At 35.2% G+C, this 18,188-nt stretch overlaps 1 protein-coding gene across 2 annotated transcripts; it reads right to left on the bottom strand.

The window, feature by feature from the left end:
• Positions 1–1,650: 1,650 nt before the first annotated feature.
• On the bottom strand, positions 1,651–17,359 carry zdhhc21 (zinc finger DHHC-type palmitoyltransferase 21). 2 transcript variants are annotated; one of them, XM_058783385.1, is made up of 10 exons: positions 17,201–17,359; positions 16,747–16,816; positions 16,562–16,622; positions 15,393–15,587; positions 13,611–13,709; positions 11,011–11,122; positions 9,055–9,193; positions 7,095–7,211; positions 3,318–3,361; positions 1,651–2,327 (listed from the first exon to the last, which is right to left on the bottom strand). In XM_058783385.1, exons 4-10 carry the CDS (start codon positions 15,544–15,546, stop codon positions 2,198–2,200), a joined length of 795 nt encoding a protein of 264 aa, XP_058639368.1. In that variant the 5' UTR covers positions 15,547–15,587; positions 16,562–16,622; positions 16,747–16,816; positions 17,201–17,359; the 3' UTR covers positions 1,651–2,197. The 2 variants fall into 2 exon arrangements, with proteins under 2 accessions (XP_058639368.1, XP_058639366.1); XM_058783383.1 differs by lacking the exon at positions 16,747–16,816.
• Between the last annotated feature and the right edge of the window lie 829 nt (positions 17,360–18,188).

Genomic DNA, 18,188 nt, shown 5'->3' on the forward strand with positions numbered 1-18,188 from the left:
CTATATTATCATATTCATGAGGAGTAGATTCAAATAAAATAATGTTCAGTAAACTACCTGCACATACAATTGTCATATTTGCTATAATAGTGAATAATTTCTAGCAGGTTTTATTGCTTTACAATGGACACACACACACACACACACACACACACACGTGAACATGGCCTATATCAACAGCTACAGTGAGTATACTGCTCTTTTATAAGCTCTCTTAATAATTGATATCATGTTAATATGAGGATATGGAAATTGTTCTGTAATGTTAAAAATATTAAATAAATATGAGTAATGAACGAGTAATAAATACGAGTAATGGAATCAATCCAATAGCCCCTGCACTGCATCTTCCCCCAGTGTTACATACTACACATCATTGGTTTTGCAAAAAAAACTAACAAAAATATTAAAATGTCTTGCATTCAAAATAAGCAAAAGAGCAAAGTTGCTACAACACCCAGAAATTAAAAATAACCACAGAAAATAGTACTTTTTAATAACCAATTATTAGACCCTCTACCATAAAAATCACAAAGAATGAGACATTTTAAAATGAAAAGTATAACATCCAGAAAAAGACACAAAAGTTAAATCCATGACATTCACAATAAATATTCAAGTATATGTATCTCGTATGTAGTGAATGTTGTCAGCTTGTAAGTGCTGTAACAAAAAACAAGCAACCATTTTATAAACATTATTCAGGTGGAGTGTAACGCAAGACAAAATGAAAGCAGAAAATTTGTTTTTCATTTTTTGTACCTCTGACATTTTGAATGGAAGAAGAAACATGTGCCTATTCATGCGTCAAAATCATATAGACCATAATTACCAAGCTTTACTCGATTACATTCACTCAGGCCTAGTAGACAAAAACCACAATTGCACAATTAACTATTCGTGCAAATTATTGTGTAATAATTGTTTCATCTATAATGGCTTGTGAAGATAAATGTGTAATATGAACCCAACTGTTCTTGTGGATCATTACAGTTACCTGAAAACACAGTAAAGGAAATCTGATCTAAAACCAAAAAGTCACAGTGGTGTATTTGCGCACCTAAAAGATATTAAGTTATTTTATTAGAACTGCATGTTTAGAGGCACTTCAAAAAATTAGTGATTTGCTACTAGATTTTGAGGTTGGGTCTGAATCGCATAAAAAAAGTTAAAAAGATAATTTAATGACAAACCAAGCGCTTATGTGTCCTAGTGTTGTGCAACCTTCATTAAAATCTGGGCAAAAATAATTTCATCCATCCCTTTTTAGTGAATTACGTCTTTACATCAGTGAACTTAATTTATAACATTTTATCTTTTTTTCTGCAAGCATCTTTTAAGGTAATATTATTGCAATACCATTTTCAAAAATGAAACTAAGTATTATTATTAACATTGATTTAATAGCTCCTCAAAAAACGTGCGACTTGGTTATGATTTAAAATTAAATTCGTAATAAAAAGACACAAAAGTTCAAAACTTGTGGATTGTAAAAGGCACACAAACATTAATAATGAAAAAAAATAATTAAAAATGTGATCAATCGCAGTAATAGTAGTCAAACGCTCAGCAGAGGCATTAGCAGTGCTTGGTGAGGTATGCGTAATTATGTGCATGATAGCGAAAGTTATTGTAAACTGTTTGTGTTTGTGTGTGTGTGTGTGTGTGTGTGTGTGTGTGTGTGTGTACTTCAGCAGTGTCTTTTACCCATGCCAGAGGTCATGACTCACCTCGAGAGCCATCAACCCTCAGTGCCATAAAACCAGACAGACAATCTCCGCCCACTTGCGTCCCTACTCGCATGAAAACCGCTCACGTGATCCAGACCTAGGGGAGTGGACTGGGCAGAGGTCTCAACAAATAAGGGTTCCCCTGGAGACAACCAAGCCACACAATAAACTATTCCCTGTAATCCTATTTCAGTAGTAAATACCAACCTGCCCCTGCATGTGCAGTCAAAACAGAAAAAAGACTATGTTTTTGACACTGATATGTTCAAATACAACTGTATTCATTCTATATGAATAGATATGCGTCAGATTATTCTCAGTTGTTATGAAGAACCTGAAAAAGTTTGATCCTGTAGAGATACCAAGCTATTTTGGAGGGGATTTTGCTGAAGACAAGGGGTAGGGAGGGGTGTTGTCGGAGGGTGACCTTCCCCACTGGAGTGATGTGTGCGTCTCTGTCTGTCTGTCTACACATGAGAGCGGGAGGTCAAGTTGAGCCTTAGAGGCTGTCTGCTCCTGAACGGCAGGAACCACAGGATCTTCCAGCGAGTGCCAAACACCTCAGCCATCGCTTGCTGCCACGACCGGCGCGGTCCACTGGGGGCATAGAATAAATTAAAGTACAAATCTTAAACTGATGCAAAATAATATCACATTTGAAACATGAACTATGCAGAGAACCTAAGATCTTTAGGAGAGACCGAGTCTAGTTGTCACAAATTTTACTTCAATGAACATGTTTCAAAATAAATTAAAAAAGGTTCACTTTATTGAACAAAAGTTGACCTATTGTATTCAATAGCGGGGCATGTTTATTACGAATCCTGCTATTACACAGCCTAATAGAGATTTTCCAGTTAAATTTTCAACAATTTTTAAATACAAAACAATTGAGAAAATAAAAACAAAGTACAAATATCAAACCACATTTTTTTTTTTTTTGCCATAAATGTTCATTTCAAAAGTTTTGAACCCGGTGTTTGACATCTGTACTACCATTCAAAAGTCTGGAGTTGGCAAAAGTTTTTGAAAGAAGTCTCACCAAGGTGGCATTTATTTGATCAAAAATTAACTAAAAGTAGTAATATTGTGAAATATTATTACAATTTAAAATGACAGTTTTCGTTCATGTTACATTTTAATATATGTTAAAATGTAATACATTCCTGTGATGGCAAAGCTAAATTTTGATGAAATGTCAAGAAACATTGATCAACTTTAAAAGGACAACTTTTGTGGAAACTGCAACATTTTTTATTTATTCTTTGATGAACAAAGTTCAAAAGAACAGCATTTATTTGAAATGTCTTTAATGTTTGAAATAATTAAATGAAATTAAATAAAAATAATATATTAAAACAAATAAATAAATAATAATAAAACTAGTAGCATCTTACAGACACCAAACCAGTGATAGATAGGCTAGATGGATAAACACACATTTGTGTGATTGGACTTTTTCTCAAAAGCTCATATTCAAGCTGTGACAACTAGTCCCAGTTCTCCAGGTCTACGTGTAATGATTAGGTAGAGGACATTACATTATTATTAAATGGCTGATATGATGCTGTAAGTTTCGATACTTACATGTCTTCCAGTAAGTGTGACATCTTCTCTATAGTAGTTGTGTCCTGTTGTTGAAAACAATGAAAGATATTGCTTTGTATCATCACTGAACTATGAACATGTCATTTCTTATAAATTTAAGAGACAATACAGTGACAACTCATGAAATGATTTATGACAGCAAGCCAGTGGATTCAAGGGGGTGAATTGGATCAGTTTTTGATCTTTCCCACGCTGGGAGTGAAAACTGCAACAGCATACACTGAGACAAAAGAGAGACAGTGAAGCCGACAGCAGCAACACTCCCTTGGTGCCCTCCTCACCTTGCCAAGTTGGCACAGGGGCAAAAGGGCATCTGCCTGCGGACAATGGGACCGCGTGCATAGGGATGCTAAAATCCCCCCTGCTTGCCAGGTGAAGAGACGCGGCAAAAAAAAATGAATATGTAAATAAGGTAGGATTAACAGAGGCGAGACTGAAGGGCCTGTTTGTGTGAAAAATGGTGGACGCGTGACTGACAGTGGCTTTCTAGAACAATATGTGCTTTGTGTGTGATACACAAGACAAATACATAAAAAAAGACTCTATTCCCTTAGCCATAAGACATTATGTAAGAAGTCTGACTTGAACAGTTGAAGTCAAAGTCAGATTCACATTGTGAACCGCTAGAGGACACACTCTTGGCCTGGAGCAGCCAGTGTCATGCCAATTCAACCTGGCTGCAGTTCAGGCTGAACTGATCTGGGCTCAGAGAGCATGCGTGAGGAAAAGATCTTTGCAGGGATCAATGGTTAAGTCTGCTTCCTCACTTGCTATGACTGGCACAAGGCTACTCGCTAACCACCCTGTCAGACGCTAAGTCTTCTAAGACATCACAACACGGGATAGCAGGGTGAAGGTGTAGCTTGTGTGTTAAAGCACTGGGACTTTTCTGGCCTTTGGATAAGGAGGTGGCTTAAAGGCAGGACAGGACACAAGATAAGACAGATTAACATGGACTTTTAGCAACACAAGATTAGCGTGGTCAAAGGAAGTCTCCTGCGGGAATGGGTTAGCGTCAAAGGTCATCTAAAAGAATGGCTGGACACAGCTTGTGTAATATTCAATGAGAAAACTTCAGTTTGTTTTCAGTTGGTGGAATTATACAAATGAGCCTCTGTAGGAAGACCCAGTTGTCCAGAGGGTTTGGAATGAGATTAGTATCGGGTAAAGTGAACCAAAGCAAGTTGTATTTCATTTAACGGTTGAACATTTGTACTGAGAAGATGGAAGACCCTCATATTCAAATGACAGAGGATAGGATGTGAAGTGAGACGTGTTCTTTGACACACTTCCACAGCATATGGTGGACGCATGGGGGTCAAGTGAACATGACTGGGAACCAGAGAGTAAGATTAAGGGGAGGTGTATTCTTTTTAAAGGGCTGCACTTTTTACCCAATTTAACTAGGTCACTACTAATCCTCTTTGCCCTGGCTATCACATGAAGTCATCAGTTAAAGGATCAGAGTTAAACATGATTATCCCGCCCCCCCAATCATAGCCATGTTTCAGGCCTAATCAACAGAGGAAGGATGGAGGACGTAACAGAAGTAGAAGGACTGTTTTTGTTACTTTAGCCACCAGTTTGGTTTTTCCATTGCTTTGACCTAAACATTAGAGGAATAGTTCACCCAAAATGCTGTAATCAATTATTCACCCTAACATTGCTCCGTTCCCTTAAGAATTCTTAGTAACACTTTATGGTGAGTAGTTAAAGCACTTAAGAGTCATTTGCAGTTAATTCATATTCTAAAAATTTTAGTCTTTACATCGTTAATACATTAATAGTCTAGTTCAAATAAAACAGGATAGTTCCTAATTCATCGTCACTTTAATTTACAAATTAGTTTTACTAATGATTTACTGATGCATTTAAATGTGATCTCATGAGCATTTGTATGTATTTATTTTGCAGAGACACAAAATACAATATTTACATATTGACGTAACTGTCACTGGACATTTTCATTTTTCATTTATTAAAAAGTGGTTATGTTTAAGGGATAGGGTGGTTCATAAAAAGTCGTTACTTGTAAAGAAACTTAATGTAATGTTTATGTGTAAAGTGACTTGATAAACACATATGCTAAATTCATGTATTTCTAACATTTTAGGAATGCAATTAATGTCTAATAAAGGTAGGTTATTGCCTTTCATTTACTATTTTCTGTGACCTAATTTAAAGTGAGAACAATTTGCTCCTGGTAACCATAGCTCACCTTCAGTCATTAACACTGTTAACACTTGATAATAAAACATTTAAATCTCTACATATGAGCGATTTAAGCAATAATAATAATAATAATAATAATTTGTTAACTATTTTGACAATGAATGAAGAACTCACTTTTTGTTCATAACATTAATGTATTAATGTATAGACAACAGTTTATAAACTGTGAATTAACTATAAACTAATAGTTTGCAAATGATTGTGTTTTATTACTGCACACTTATGGAGTGTTACCAAGTCGGTTACCCTAAAACACCATTGATCAAAGCACACACATAAAACCCATCAAAACTGTGAAACACAACCATATACTTGCTTGACAGGTCAGAGCAAACCACATTGGTTCTTGCGTGTCAAGGAATCATGTTTGAACTTTCATTTACAATTCAATTTAAAATTCAATTAAAACTGTAAAATAAATAAATATAAAGCAATCATGTATTTTCAGAACACCTGGATTTAAAACTGCCATATTCATATGGATTATGTTTACTATGTTTTCATGAACTTTTTGAAGTGTCAAGCTTTGGTTATTGAAACCTTTAACGGAGGGACAGAAATCTCTCAGGTTTCATTAAAATATCTTCACATCATATTTCGAAGATGAATAAAAATCTTATACTGTAGGTTTTCATTTTGGGGTGAACTAACCCTTCAAAGGCATTGCATGCATACAGTTCCACAAAAAGGCCAATTTACTAATTACTTAGCAACCTAAATAAAGTGTACAATAGATAGATTATTCTCTGAATGTCGCATTATGTGTGTACAGAACAACCACCTCCCTTAAAAATGGTGGACAAAGTCATGACAGCAGCAACGATGTTCAATTTTATGCAATTTTGAGTGTAACATATTTACAAACATTTTTCAGAGGAACATCATAACTATATCCGCATGGCTACCAGAAAGCTTTTATGTAGGTTTAGGTTTTAGACTGATTCTGTGTAAATAAAATGTAGCATCAGAGCTGTATCATATACTGTTGTCATGACCCACAACATGCATCTTGTTTCCTGTCCCCTGTGCATGGAACACCTCTGCACTGCAGTGTAAATGGCTATATATCCCAGAGGGCCACATTCCTGCAAAGGTTCACTCCAACCTGCTGCAAAAACCAACCTCTTAGTAATTCTTAAGACCTTGATTACCTGGTATAAGATGTGTTTAATAAGGATTGGAGATATACTCTGCAGGAAAGTAGGTCTCCAAGAGCAGAACTGGACAGCAGTGTTAGAAACGGTTAAAGAGGTGTAAGAAAGAAAGCCCATTGCAATTCAGTATGTGAGTAATTACAAAAATTATGCAATCTTTGCTTGTGAGATTTTGAATAGCGAACATTTTTTCAATGCACCAAACCATAATTTTCTTAAACTGGTTTTACAAAAACACACACACACACACACACTTAAGACTGTAATTATCTACAAAAAGCATTAAAGGAGTCTGAGTAGAGTTTAAGTTAAACCTGCTAAGATAACAAACTCATTTATTTACTCAATTGAAGAAAAAAGCTAAACTTACTGCAATAATTCCTTTGACTTGTGTGTAGAAAAGGCTGCTCATTCCACCAAACATGATCAGCCCCATGAAACAGGACCCACGTAGAAGAGCCAACTCATGACGTACCGCAAAGTCCGCCTAAAAAGACATGTGCTATAAATGCTCATGGACAAATTAGACTATTTCCAAGACAAATCGTTATGCTATGCATGCACAAAGAGGATTTTTGCACTGCAGGCAGTTATGGGAAGCAATGTGACATATTTTGCTTGTTTCCTTTCCTGCTGAAGGCTTTTCTGTGTCTATTACACTAAACACATAGGAACACACACACACACATACACAAAATCCACAATATTTAGCTTCTTGTGGGAAAGCTTTTCCAGGAGATAACGTCACTATCTCTCCCATACAGCCGTTTCTGTGCCCATACTGCATCTCTCGCTTCTCAGCTGCGTCTGTTTACTCACACACAATGCTCCACAGAATAAACAAAAACAGGAAATTGAGCGTTATGGGCTTTTATTTGCAGGCGGTCTGCTGTTGCCATGATGGCTCAGCTGTTCAGCTGCATTCAAGTTGGAATGATGCTCCTTTGAATTTAAATGCTCTGACAGAAAATACACCACTTTATTCCTGATTCAAGACATGCAACAAAACAAGTACCACAACTTCACCTGCCATTAGTTTTTAAAACAGCCACTCTAAGATTTTCACTCTGAAATGTATCAGGGATGATCACTTGTTCTTAATAAAAATGTATAATTTCATTTGATCTTGTTAAATCGCATTATCACTCACTACCCCAATGCCACTAGTCCTCAGCCTACAACTTTAAAATATAAGATTAAAGATTAAAAACTTTAACTTAGGAAAAACAGAAATATAAATATGCATCCTTAAACACTAACATAAAAAAAATGCACTACCATGTTTTGACAGCAAGAAGACAGTTTGGCAGCTGTCTCTACTTTTAGTGAATCCTGACTTTACACTGAAGGTCTTATTTCCATATTTCATCTGCTTTTAGTACATAAAGGTCACACTGGTTCCTGTTATATTTATATTTCTCTGTCTTGTGTAACAACTATGTACATTCCAAGCATTTCCAATCAATTTTTTATCAGTCTATTACATATCAATATTACATAGCAAATTACAACTATAAAACAGAAAAGGGCCAAACTTGGGAATTTTCTGTTTGCAGCTGTGTTTTGGATGAACTGATATGGCATCAGACCAGTATAACTGATCAATGCATGCAAATACAACTTGTATTAAGTTTCGCTCATTCAAAGTAACAGCTTATTCAGTACTTAACAGTAATTCTGATGCCACCTGCAGGTCCCTAATCTCAGTTAAGTGGTGCAAATCCAATGTTAATCATCTGCTTCCATTGAGAAGATTCTACTAAACCACAGAATAATAAAATTGGCTAAATGAAAAAAAAAAAAAAAAAAAAGCATACTAACACATAATGTCTGCATAACAATATACATCTAACCAAATGTTATGCGTATTGTACTGCATCCCACAATGCAATGCACCTGACTTGACTATCCATATCAAATGTGATGAATGAACTTGAAATCATATCAATTTTGAATGTCTTTTAATTGTATTAATAACCATTCAAATAATAAGTAAATATGTAAAATGTAACTGAAAAGTACCATGCTATTACTATCACTATGCCATAATAAAACATTTTTTTAAAAGCTTTTTTACCACATCATGGCCCATATGTACTGTGTTTGCCTAAAACAATGTGTGCACTGAAGTTGAGGTCCACCCACATGACTCTAATGGCACAAGTGTACTTTAAAACCACTGATCTATAATAGTCATATAGAGAGAGAGATCAGTGTTTAAAACTATATAAAAAAATTAACTAAACTGTGATTTAAAACTATAAATGTTACAGTGACTTTAAGCACTTGGGCAGTATAAATGGAGGTGTGTAAATGAAAGACCGTCTTACCCGGTCCACCAAGGACAGGGGCTGGAAGTAGTAGTACTGGCAGAAGTCCAACACCAGAGTGCAGAGACTCAGAACCTGAGTGTAAAAACACAGCTGCAAAAAGAGCCAGTGGTTATCCTCCCCAACACAGTTATTAATCCTGCATAGACAGAGAGGAAAGAAACAGAGACAGACATTTCTCAGGTATTTTAAAAGTATAAGAAGAATTTGCAAATGAAAAACATTAATACTTAAACTAACATGAATGTGAACAAGACATATTACAAAACCTAGTGAACACCTTTCTACAATCCTGCTATAAAGCAGCATCCTAAATAACAAAAAAACTCAAATGACTATTTTGAATCACTTTAAATCGGTAGGAACTCTACAAGGCACACAAGTAGTGCTCCGCACAGGAAATTTGACTTGATTTGACAACTGATTTTACTAACAAGTTTGATATTAACATGTTGGAAACAAAACTAATATACAACTACATCATTTTTCTAAACATCCATGTTTCACTATGTACATGGAAATTTGGGTGATTCTTGAGATGACTGCAAGCATCAATGCAAAGTCAATCCAACATTTATTTGTTTTTTTAAATGTTATAGATTTTTGTAGCAAATGAAAATTGTTCAAATTACCAAAAATAATTTAGCGACAAAGGGTAGCGCTTTTTAATGATTTTCTGTTTTGTTCAAGGTTTTTAAATCAAAAGTTTTTTTAACAATAAAAATTTGTAAAAGTATGGTATTCTGGGTGAAATGAACCCCTACTGTTGATGCTAAAGGCACATATACACTCACACTATATATATATATATATATATATATAGAAAATTGATGGAGCAACACATTTTGTTGGAAAATAAATCTTAAAACTTTTTTTAATCATATAAATGAGTAGTGGGGGTTGTATTTTCTAAATAGGGCATTTGCCCCATGCTGTTGAACCTTTTACCTCGATTATCACATTAATTACTGTCCCTTTAGGAATATAATACTTTTACATATTATTCATTTATTAAAAATGTTTGATTTAATTATCTTTACAAAAGCAATCATACAGCTATTAATTGTATTTTTGTCTCTGTATGATATTCATGCTATTCTTTTGCACTTTAAAGTATAGCTCACCCAAAAAAATTCCACAGTATTTTTTCCATACTACGGAAGTCAACGGGGACCAGCAACTGTTTGGTTACCCATAATCTTCAAAACATCTTCTTTTGTATTCAGCAGGAATTCATATACGTTTAAAACAACTTGAGGGCAAGTAAAAGACAAAATTGCCATTTTTGGGTGAACTATCCCTTTAAGACAGATCACGCCACAGGAAGAAGCACAAGAATAAAGAACATGAGCGAAGAGAAAAAGGGCAGAGAGGGCCAAAAGAGAGAGCAGGACGAACTGTTAGTAAAACGAATACAGAAAATGATACGGCCACGTTTTTTTCCTCCTCTTCCCTCTGCCATTACAGGCGATGACAGGGAGTCACGATTTGCTGAGTCCAGACAGACAGCAGCCTTCTTCAGCTGTACTGTAGTGCTGGACTTAACACAGGCTTCTCTGGTCACTTGATATCGCCTCTCCCTCTGTTTTACCTCTCTACAGAGACTTCATTAAACTTCCTCTATACAAAACCCATCAGGAATGTAAAGCTGTCTGGGGTACAGGGTCTTTTAAGGTTATACTGTGAACTTGGGTCAACCAGCCAGAATTCAGTTTGGATCCTAAACCACTGTAAAAATCTCAACATGTCTCACACAGAGATAACAAGCATCTGAGCACCAGAAATAAAATTAACTCTTTTTTTTTGGTCACTGTTAATAAATAAGTTATTAGTGTTTTCACATGCACAAAATACACTAATAATATATAGATACAGAACGTTTTTTAAAGACTGCTGTGCTCAAACAAAAGCTTGTAGTAGTGTATTGACTTCATTATTTTCTTGTTAAAGTTTTACCAGGGACAGTGGTGGTCCATGCGACGGACACAGTGGCCACAGCGGCTGCAGTGGTGTGACCTCTTTGGCCTCATCATGTTGCATTTATTGCACAGTTCCCAGTCGTCTCTCTCTGAAATGACAAAAAAACAAAACAAAAATCATTTTCAGCGCTGCTACAAAAATGCTACAAAAACTGTAACTGTAACAAAAAAAGGTCTTTGCTGCCATCTAGTGGTATTCAGAGAAAAACTATTCTAGTCTCATATAAATTCAGGACAAATGACTGTATAAAATTGATTATCCATGTGAACAATGACAGCAATATTACTAGTTTTAAGCAGGTTTCCTAAACATTGTTTTTCTACTATTGGTTGATTAAGTAGCGAGTCCTGGGCTGATGGGATGCTCCATTATACAAAGTATTTGCACTTTTCAGGAAACCAGCCTATGAAAAGGTTACTTACAGCTGTCTCTACAATCAACTTGTGCCAATGTGTGCTGCATAGTGTTCACAAATTACCATCAACAGACAATGTAACATTTTTCATTTTCTCATTTTCAATCTCTCATTTTGACAGATGAAAGTTATTTAGAAAGGGATATTAAATCTGTTTTGATAGGAATTTAAGTCTGTTAAATTCACAAGTGTACCAAACTACACTGTCCATTGGATCATTTGTACATTACTATAAAATTCTAAAAATTGTCTAACATACTAAGCGAAGGTATTAAAGGGTTACTCCACCCCAAAATGAAAATTGTGTCATTAATCACTTACCCCCATGTCGTTCTAAACCCTTAAAAGCTTCGTTCGTCTTCGGAACACAATTTAAGATATTTTGGATGAAGGCTTGTGACTGTCCTATTGACTGCAAAGTAAATAACACTATGAAACTACATCAAGTATGAAAGACATCGTCAGAATAGTCCATCTGCCATCAGTGGTTCAGTCTGAATTAATGAGATACTCTCCAAAATGGCGTTACGGTAACGCGGAGGAGACGAATTGTTGAATAAAGTCGTTATTTTTGTTTTCTTTGCGTGCAAAAAGTATTCTCGTCTCTTCATAAAATTCAGATTGAACCACTGATGGCAGATGGAGTATTCTGACGACGTCTTTCATACTTTTCTGGGCCTTGACAGTGGTATTTACTTGGCAGTCAATGGGACAGCCACAAGCCTCCCGGGTTTTCATCCAACATATCTTAAATTGTGTTCCGAAGACGTACAAAGATTTTATGGGTTTGGAATGACATGGAAGTAAGTGATTAATGACAAAATTTTCATTTTTGGGTGGAGTAACCCTTTAAGACTTAAAGGGATAGTTCACCCAAAAATGAAAATTTGATGTTTATCTGCTTACCCCCAGGACATCCAAGATGTAGGTGACTTTGTTTCTTCAGTAGAACACAAACAAAGATTTTTAACTCAAACCGTTGCAGTCTGTTAGTCCTATAATGCCAGTCAATGGGCACACAATCTTTGAGAGAGAAAAAAAACACGTACACACAAACCCAAATTAAACCTTGCGGCTCGTTTGTGCGAGAAACCGAACAGTATTCATATCATTTTGTTTACCTCTGATACACCGCAATGTCCGACTGTCACAACATCCGCTTTGGCACATAGATATATATATATATACATACATAGATGCCTCATTAGTGACTGTTTCTATGAGCTGCGATACGCAAGGATTTACGTATATATCCATGTATATATACACATCTATGTTCCAGAGCCGTTGACGCGTCACGCGCCGGATGTTGTGGATGAGCTCAGGAGGGTTGGACATTGCGGTGTATCAGAGGTAAAAAATGATATAAATACGGTTCAGTTTCTCGCACAAACCGATCGTTTCGTGTCTTAGGACATCAATGTATCGTAAAGGTTTAATTTGGATTTGTGTGTGCATGTTTTTTTTTCTACCAAAGATTGTTTGCCCATTGACTGGCATTATAGTTCTGACAGACTGCAATGGTTTGAGTTAAAAACCTTTGTTTGTGTTCTACTGAAGAAACAAAGTCACCTACATATTGGATGCCCTGGGGGTAAACAGATAAACATCAAATTTTCATTTTAGGGTGAACTATCCCTTTAAGTCACTGAACCCTGAGGTATACTGCCCTCATCTGGTTAGATAGTGGAACTTTAAGTTTAATCACACATTAAAAACACACAAGCAAAAACATTTACGCAAACTTAACTCATCCTTAGAATCTACCTGTATATATAAACATTTCACAGATATATTCGCAGTGGAAAAGGTCAAGAATATATGTAATCACTTTTATGATAATAACGGCACATTGTTTTATTTTTGTGTCTGTGGGGCACTTGGTGTTTAGCAATTTAGCCAGATGATGAAGGCAAATCAATATTTTATTTGTTATAATTATTAGATTATTGCATCCAGATTAAATTTCAAAGCACACAGTTTTAGCAAGGCCACATAATAATAAATCCTTTAACAAGTGCGAACAAAATTATTTACTACATTAAATAAGGCGGATGAGAATAGTTTAGACACAGACTGTGGATTAATAACACACAAGAATTGTTACACTGCGCTAGAAAAAAAAAAAACAGAACATATAGGTGAGCGTTAGGTTTCATACCTGCGAGTGGAATTTTGGGGTCCTGAGCAAGTTTTCCAGGGTCGGCGGTGGAAGCCCTGAATAATGCTGAGACGCACAGAAGTGATGCTAGATAGTAAACTTGAGAAAGAGAAGGAGAGAAATTTCACATTTATCACAAAGTCACTATACCTAGAAATGAAATGATGTCAAACAGACATGAGGAGAACAATTACATTGCTATTCAAGTTCCTGAAAATTCAATTTAAAGCTTGTCCAATTAATTCACACATAGACCCTTAATGTACATGTACATTGTTACAAATGATTTATTTCAAATAAGTGCTTTCTATTCAAAGAATCCTTAAAAATGCATCATGTTTCCACTAAAATTAAGCAGAACAACCGTTTTCCCCAAAAAAACAAAAAAACAACTCTTGCTCACTCATAAATCACTACCTGGGGTGGCTCATTTAATAGTATTTATAGCAAAGTATTAATAGCGAAGTTATGTAGAGTGTGAGGTAATACAAACAAAGTAACAAAGTAAAGTAAACTAAGGAGATGCAATAAAAATAAAAACAAATGCATATGAAGAGTTCAGATGCAAAAGCCTCTAAATGCCATCTGAAATTTTCTTCTAAAATGAGAATTTTTATGTTTAGGTTTAGTCATTTTTCTCTAATAGCAATGTATAGGTCCTTTTCTATGCAATTAAAGTGAAATAACTGAACATAAATATAGGAGCCTGATAAAAAATGGTCATTTTAGAAGAAAATTTCAAACGGCACTTAGAGGCTTTTGCATCTGAACTCTTCATAAATACCAAGTGGAAACAGTAAAGGCATCTCGGCTCTGACAACTCTTGGTTGAATCACCAATAATCACCTTGGAAACTGGGCTTCTCTCACACATTCACTCATTTCGGGATATTGTGTATATATAATAATAAAACTTTATATATGAATTGCACTTGTCTTTTTTCTTAAATCTATCTGCATATTAAATTGTGCTTATTCTTGTCTATTTAGCATTTATTTACTAACTTTGTAAACTTTGCCATTTACACAGAACCAAAGCCTAAAGGAGTAGACATACTACGTTTTTCATACCACTGATTTCCCTTGAATGTGGAAAACAGGAAACGCAAGCTCATGCAAATTTTTCTGCATTCCAAAGTACAAGTTTGGCAAACTTTGACCTGCAAATTCAATTCACGTGAAGATATGTGACCAATAGAAGATTGGTGTGTCACAGCGTGGCCTCTTAACTGAATTAAAACAATGCAAACTTTAAATCAGCAGAATTGCGGTAAAGTGGAATAGGTTGTTAATTTTTACATTTCAGATGGATTTTAAGTTAAATTATGTTTTTTAAAAAGACTGCATACAACCGTTGCAGTGTCCATAAGAATTTAGCATGCTCAAAGTCTAGCGTGACCGCAGCCTAAACGTTTAACACCATTCTCTTGTTGTAATACTTCCTTCAAAAATGCAAATTAGTTACTGTTATGCTCACAGTGCATCAGGTTTGTAATTAGTTCTGAACTGTTGATGTGGTGTGGTAAAAAAAAAACCTGTGGTACGTAAACGTAAACTGTCCTGCTACTCTAATTACTCTCACGGTGAACAAAACCTCATTATGTCACTGCTCTGCTCTAATCTAAGAAGAATTCAACTTTTAACCAACTCATTTGAAGCATCTCCTCCATGATCTGCACAAACCTGTTTGTAAAGCAATTAGATATCAGTAAAACCTTTCTCTCTTGAACCTGAAAAAAAAAAACTGATTGCAACACATAATAGAGGCTGGTATAGAACTTACAGACCACAAGTGCAGCATGTATGTGTCCCTCTGCATAATGTGGCAACAGCACCAGTTTGGGAATCAGGAAGCTGTTATAAAGCCAGACAAACAGCACCATGCTTATGCAGAACCAGCCCATGGGGTCCACCACAAAATGCAGTCGTAGCTTCATCCTTTCAGATGGTGTATGTGCCAGGATAACCGAAGCAGCTCCTGATAACAGACAGAATGCAGAGTTTGGATCAATGGAAGCCAAAAGCACTATTTAATATGGAACATATTGATTTGCTCAAGGCCAAAAAAGGGTATGAAAAATTAACCAGCGTATAAAATAATGTCTTCACAAGTACATCAATTAAATGAAGCAAGTGAACAGTGTGTTTCAGAAGACTACACTGAGTTCATGCAGTTCAAGAGATATCAAATAAGAAGACATTCTGAAAAATCACATTTTTATCCTAATAATACATTTTAAAATAAAAAACGAAAGCACGTACACAAATGGTCTTAGACATTTGGATCTCATTGTATATAAATATCATGTCAAAAAAAATCCAATCAATATGCTCATTGCAACAGAGATTGGGGGATTAAAAAAATATTGATAATATTAAAAAAATACTTAAAATTATAAAGTGGGACACTTTTGATAATTTTTTGACCCTGGACCACAAAACCAGTCTTGATGTATGGTTTGTTAGGATCTGACAATATTTGGCCGAGATACAACTATTTGAAAATCTGCAAAAAAATCTAAATATTGAGAAAAACGCCTTTAAAGTTGTCCAAATGAAGTTCTTAGCTATGCATATTACTAATCAAAAATTAAGTTTTGATATATTTACGGTAAGAAATTTACAAAATATCTTCATGGAACATGTTCTTTACTTAATATCCTAATGATTTTTGGCATAAAAGAAAAAATCAATACAATGTATTTTTGGCTATTGCTACAAATATACCCCAGCGACTTAAAACTGGTTTTGTGGTCCAGGGTCACATTTGTCAGGGGTATAGTTTTAAAATACAGTCCAAATGTTTACATCAATGTTGAATGAACTTACTGCTGATTTTTAGAAATGGATAGATACATGCTGCATAATGTTAGATGATGCTTAAGTGTCTCAGTATTATAAAATCTTGCATATGAAGGAAGTATATGGATGAAGCTTTACATGAATCAGTACCTTTTTAATGGTGTCAGTCCACAGAAAGCAGCAGCATCACAGTGGCCCTAGCCATGACAACCTAAAACACACAAAACAAAACAAAACAACATTTTTTATCAGTAGGACTGTGTGTCATATTTGTTCAGTCTGTAAATAGATTTTTCAGTATAAGTGATGAATGAGGTCACATGAGAGACACCTACTGGATACACTGGCTTTGTTCATGCACACGCCCATGTAATTAAACTGATTTCGCGAAATATTTGAGCAATGCTAAAAGGCACAGAAACAGTAAATGAATAAATAAAAATAAAGGATTACACTGTTGTGATTTCTCATCTAAAACGGCACTTCTCTGCAACAGAGATGGACTGACAGTTCTCCTTATGTTGTGACAACAGACACAGTTTAGATCAAATCAGTTCAATTCATAAACAGTCACATCTAATCAAATAACTCATGCAAACATGTTCTAATTTTAGGGCATTTCTGTTCTCATATTTAATGTAAGTTAACTAGTAAACATGTCCTGGCAGTGGCTCATTATGAGTGAAGCCCACGAGGATGATACACAGCCGAAAAAAGACATGGAAAACAAAACCCAAAACCTGCGAAAAGCAATATGGCATCAGATTAGCGAAGCATAATAACACTCACTGATTTTCTCACACGGTGGTGTCTCAGTTGGGTGTCGAGGGTTTAGCGTTGGAGTCTAAGATTGAAAGATATCAGCTCTTCCTGGACTGTGATTGTACGGAAGCCGCAAGAGCGGAACGCGTTTTGTGAACAGCGCCACTGGACTGTCAAAATGGCTCAGGAGTGCGGTCCATGGAAGAAAACACCTTATTTACAACTATAAAAGCCCTTATAAAACAGTAGTAACTGCAAAAGAATTTGGTATACTGATAGCTACTACTGCTGTCATGATTGTTTTAAGAAGCTTATTCGATACGTTTATTTAAATAATGTAGCCCATTCGTTGAAAATAAAACAGGTTCGAGAGTTTTTATATTTGGAGCATAGGCTAAAGGTAAATAGCCTATTAGTGAATTAAGTCACATTATACACTAAATTGTATTTAATGATGTTAAACTGATAAGAATACATTTTATTATTTTATTTATACCTCAAACCTGTTGATTTTCTAAATGATAGAAAATATTTGACTAAATATGCAACCCTGTCACCCAATCTTTTGTAATTATTAACAATTTTGCTAAATTCATAATAAAATGACTAAAGCATTTTTTCAATCACCATTTGTCTTCAATACAACTTCCAACCTTCTTAGAATAGACTCACTTTGGAACAGTCCCCAGTTAAATGTTGCCTGTTGCTTCAGAGATGTTGAAGAAGGAAATATATGCTTCTCACTCTTCCTTCATCAAAGAATCAAAGAAAAAAGTATCACAGATTCCAAAAAAACAATATTAAGCAGCACAACAGTTTCAACATTCATAATAAATCAGCATATTAGAATGATTTCTGAAGGATCATGTGACACTGAAGACTGGAGTAATGATGCTGAAAATTAAGCGCTGCATCACAGAAATAAATTATATTTTAAAGTATATTAAAATAAGTAACCAATATTAGAAATTGCAATAAAATTTCACAATATTACTGTTTTTTCTGTATTTTTGGT

The sequence above is a fragment of the Onychostoma macrolepis genome, chromosome 07 (genome assembly GCF_012432095.1).
Source record: "Onychostoma macrolepis isolate SWU-2019 chromosome 07, ASM1243209v1, whole genome shotgun sequence".
Lineage (NCBI taxonomy): Eukaryota > Metazoa > Chordata > Actinopteri > Cypriniformes > Cyprinidae > Onychostoma > Onychostoma macrolepis.

What these genes read in the sequence shown, in the direction of transcription:
- zdhhc21 (XM_058783383.1), bottom strand. Translation starts at nt 15,546, where the DNA reads ATGAAGCTACGACTGCATTTTGTGGTGGACCCCATGGGCTGGTTCTGC. An exon ending in CCCCAAAATTCCACTCGCAG is followed by an intron (nt 11,123 to 13,610) that starts GTATGAAACCTA and finishes TTGTCATTTCAG; the next exon opens with AGAGAGACGACTGGGAACTG. An exon ending in AAGTCAAAGGAATTATTGCA is followed by an intron (nt 3,362 to 7,094) that starts GTAAGTTTAGCT and finishes TTTCAACAACAG; the next exon opens with GACACAACTACTATAGAGAA.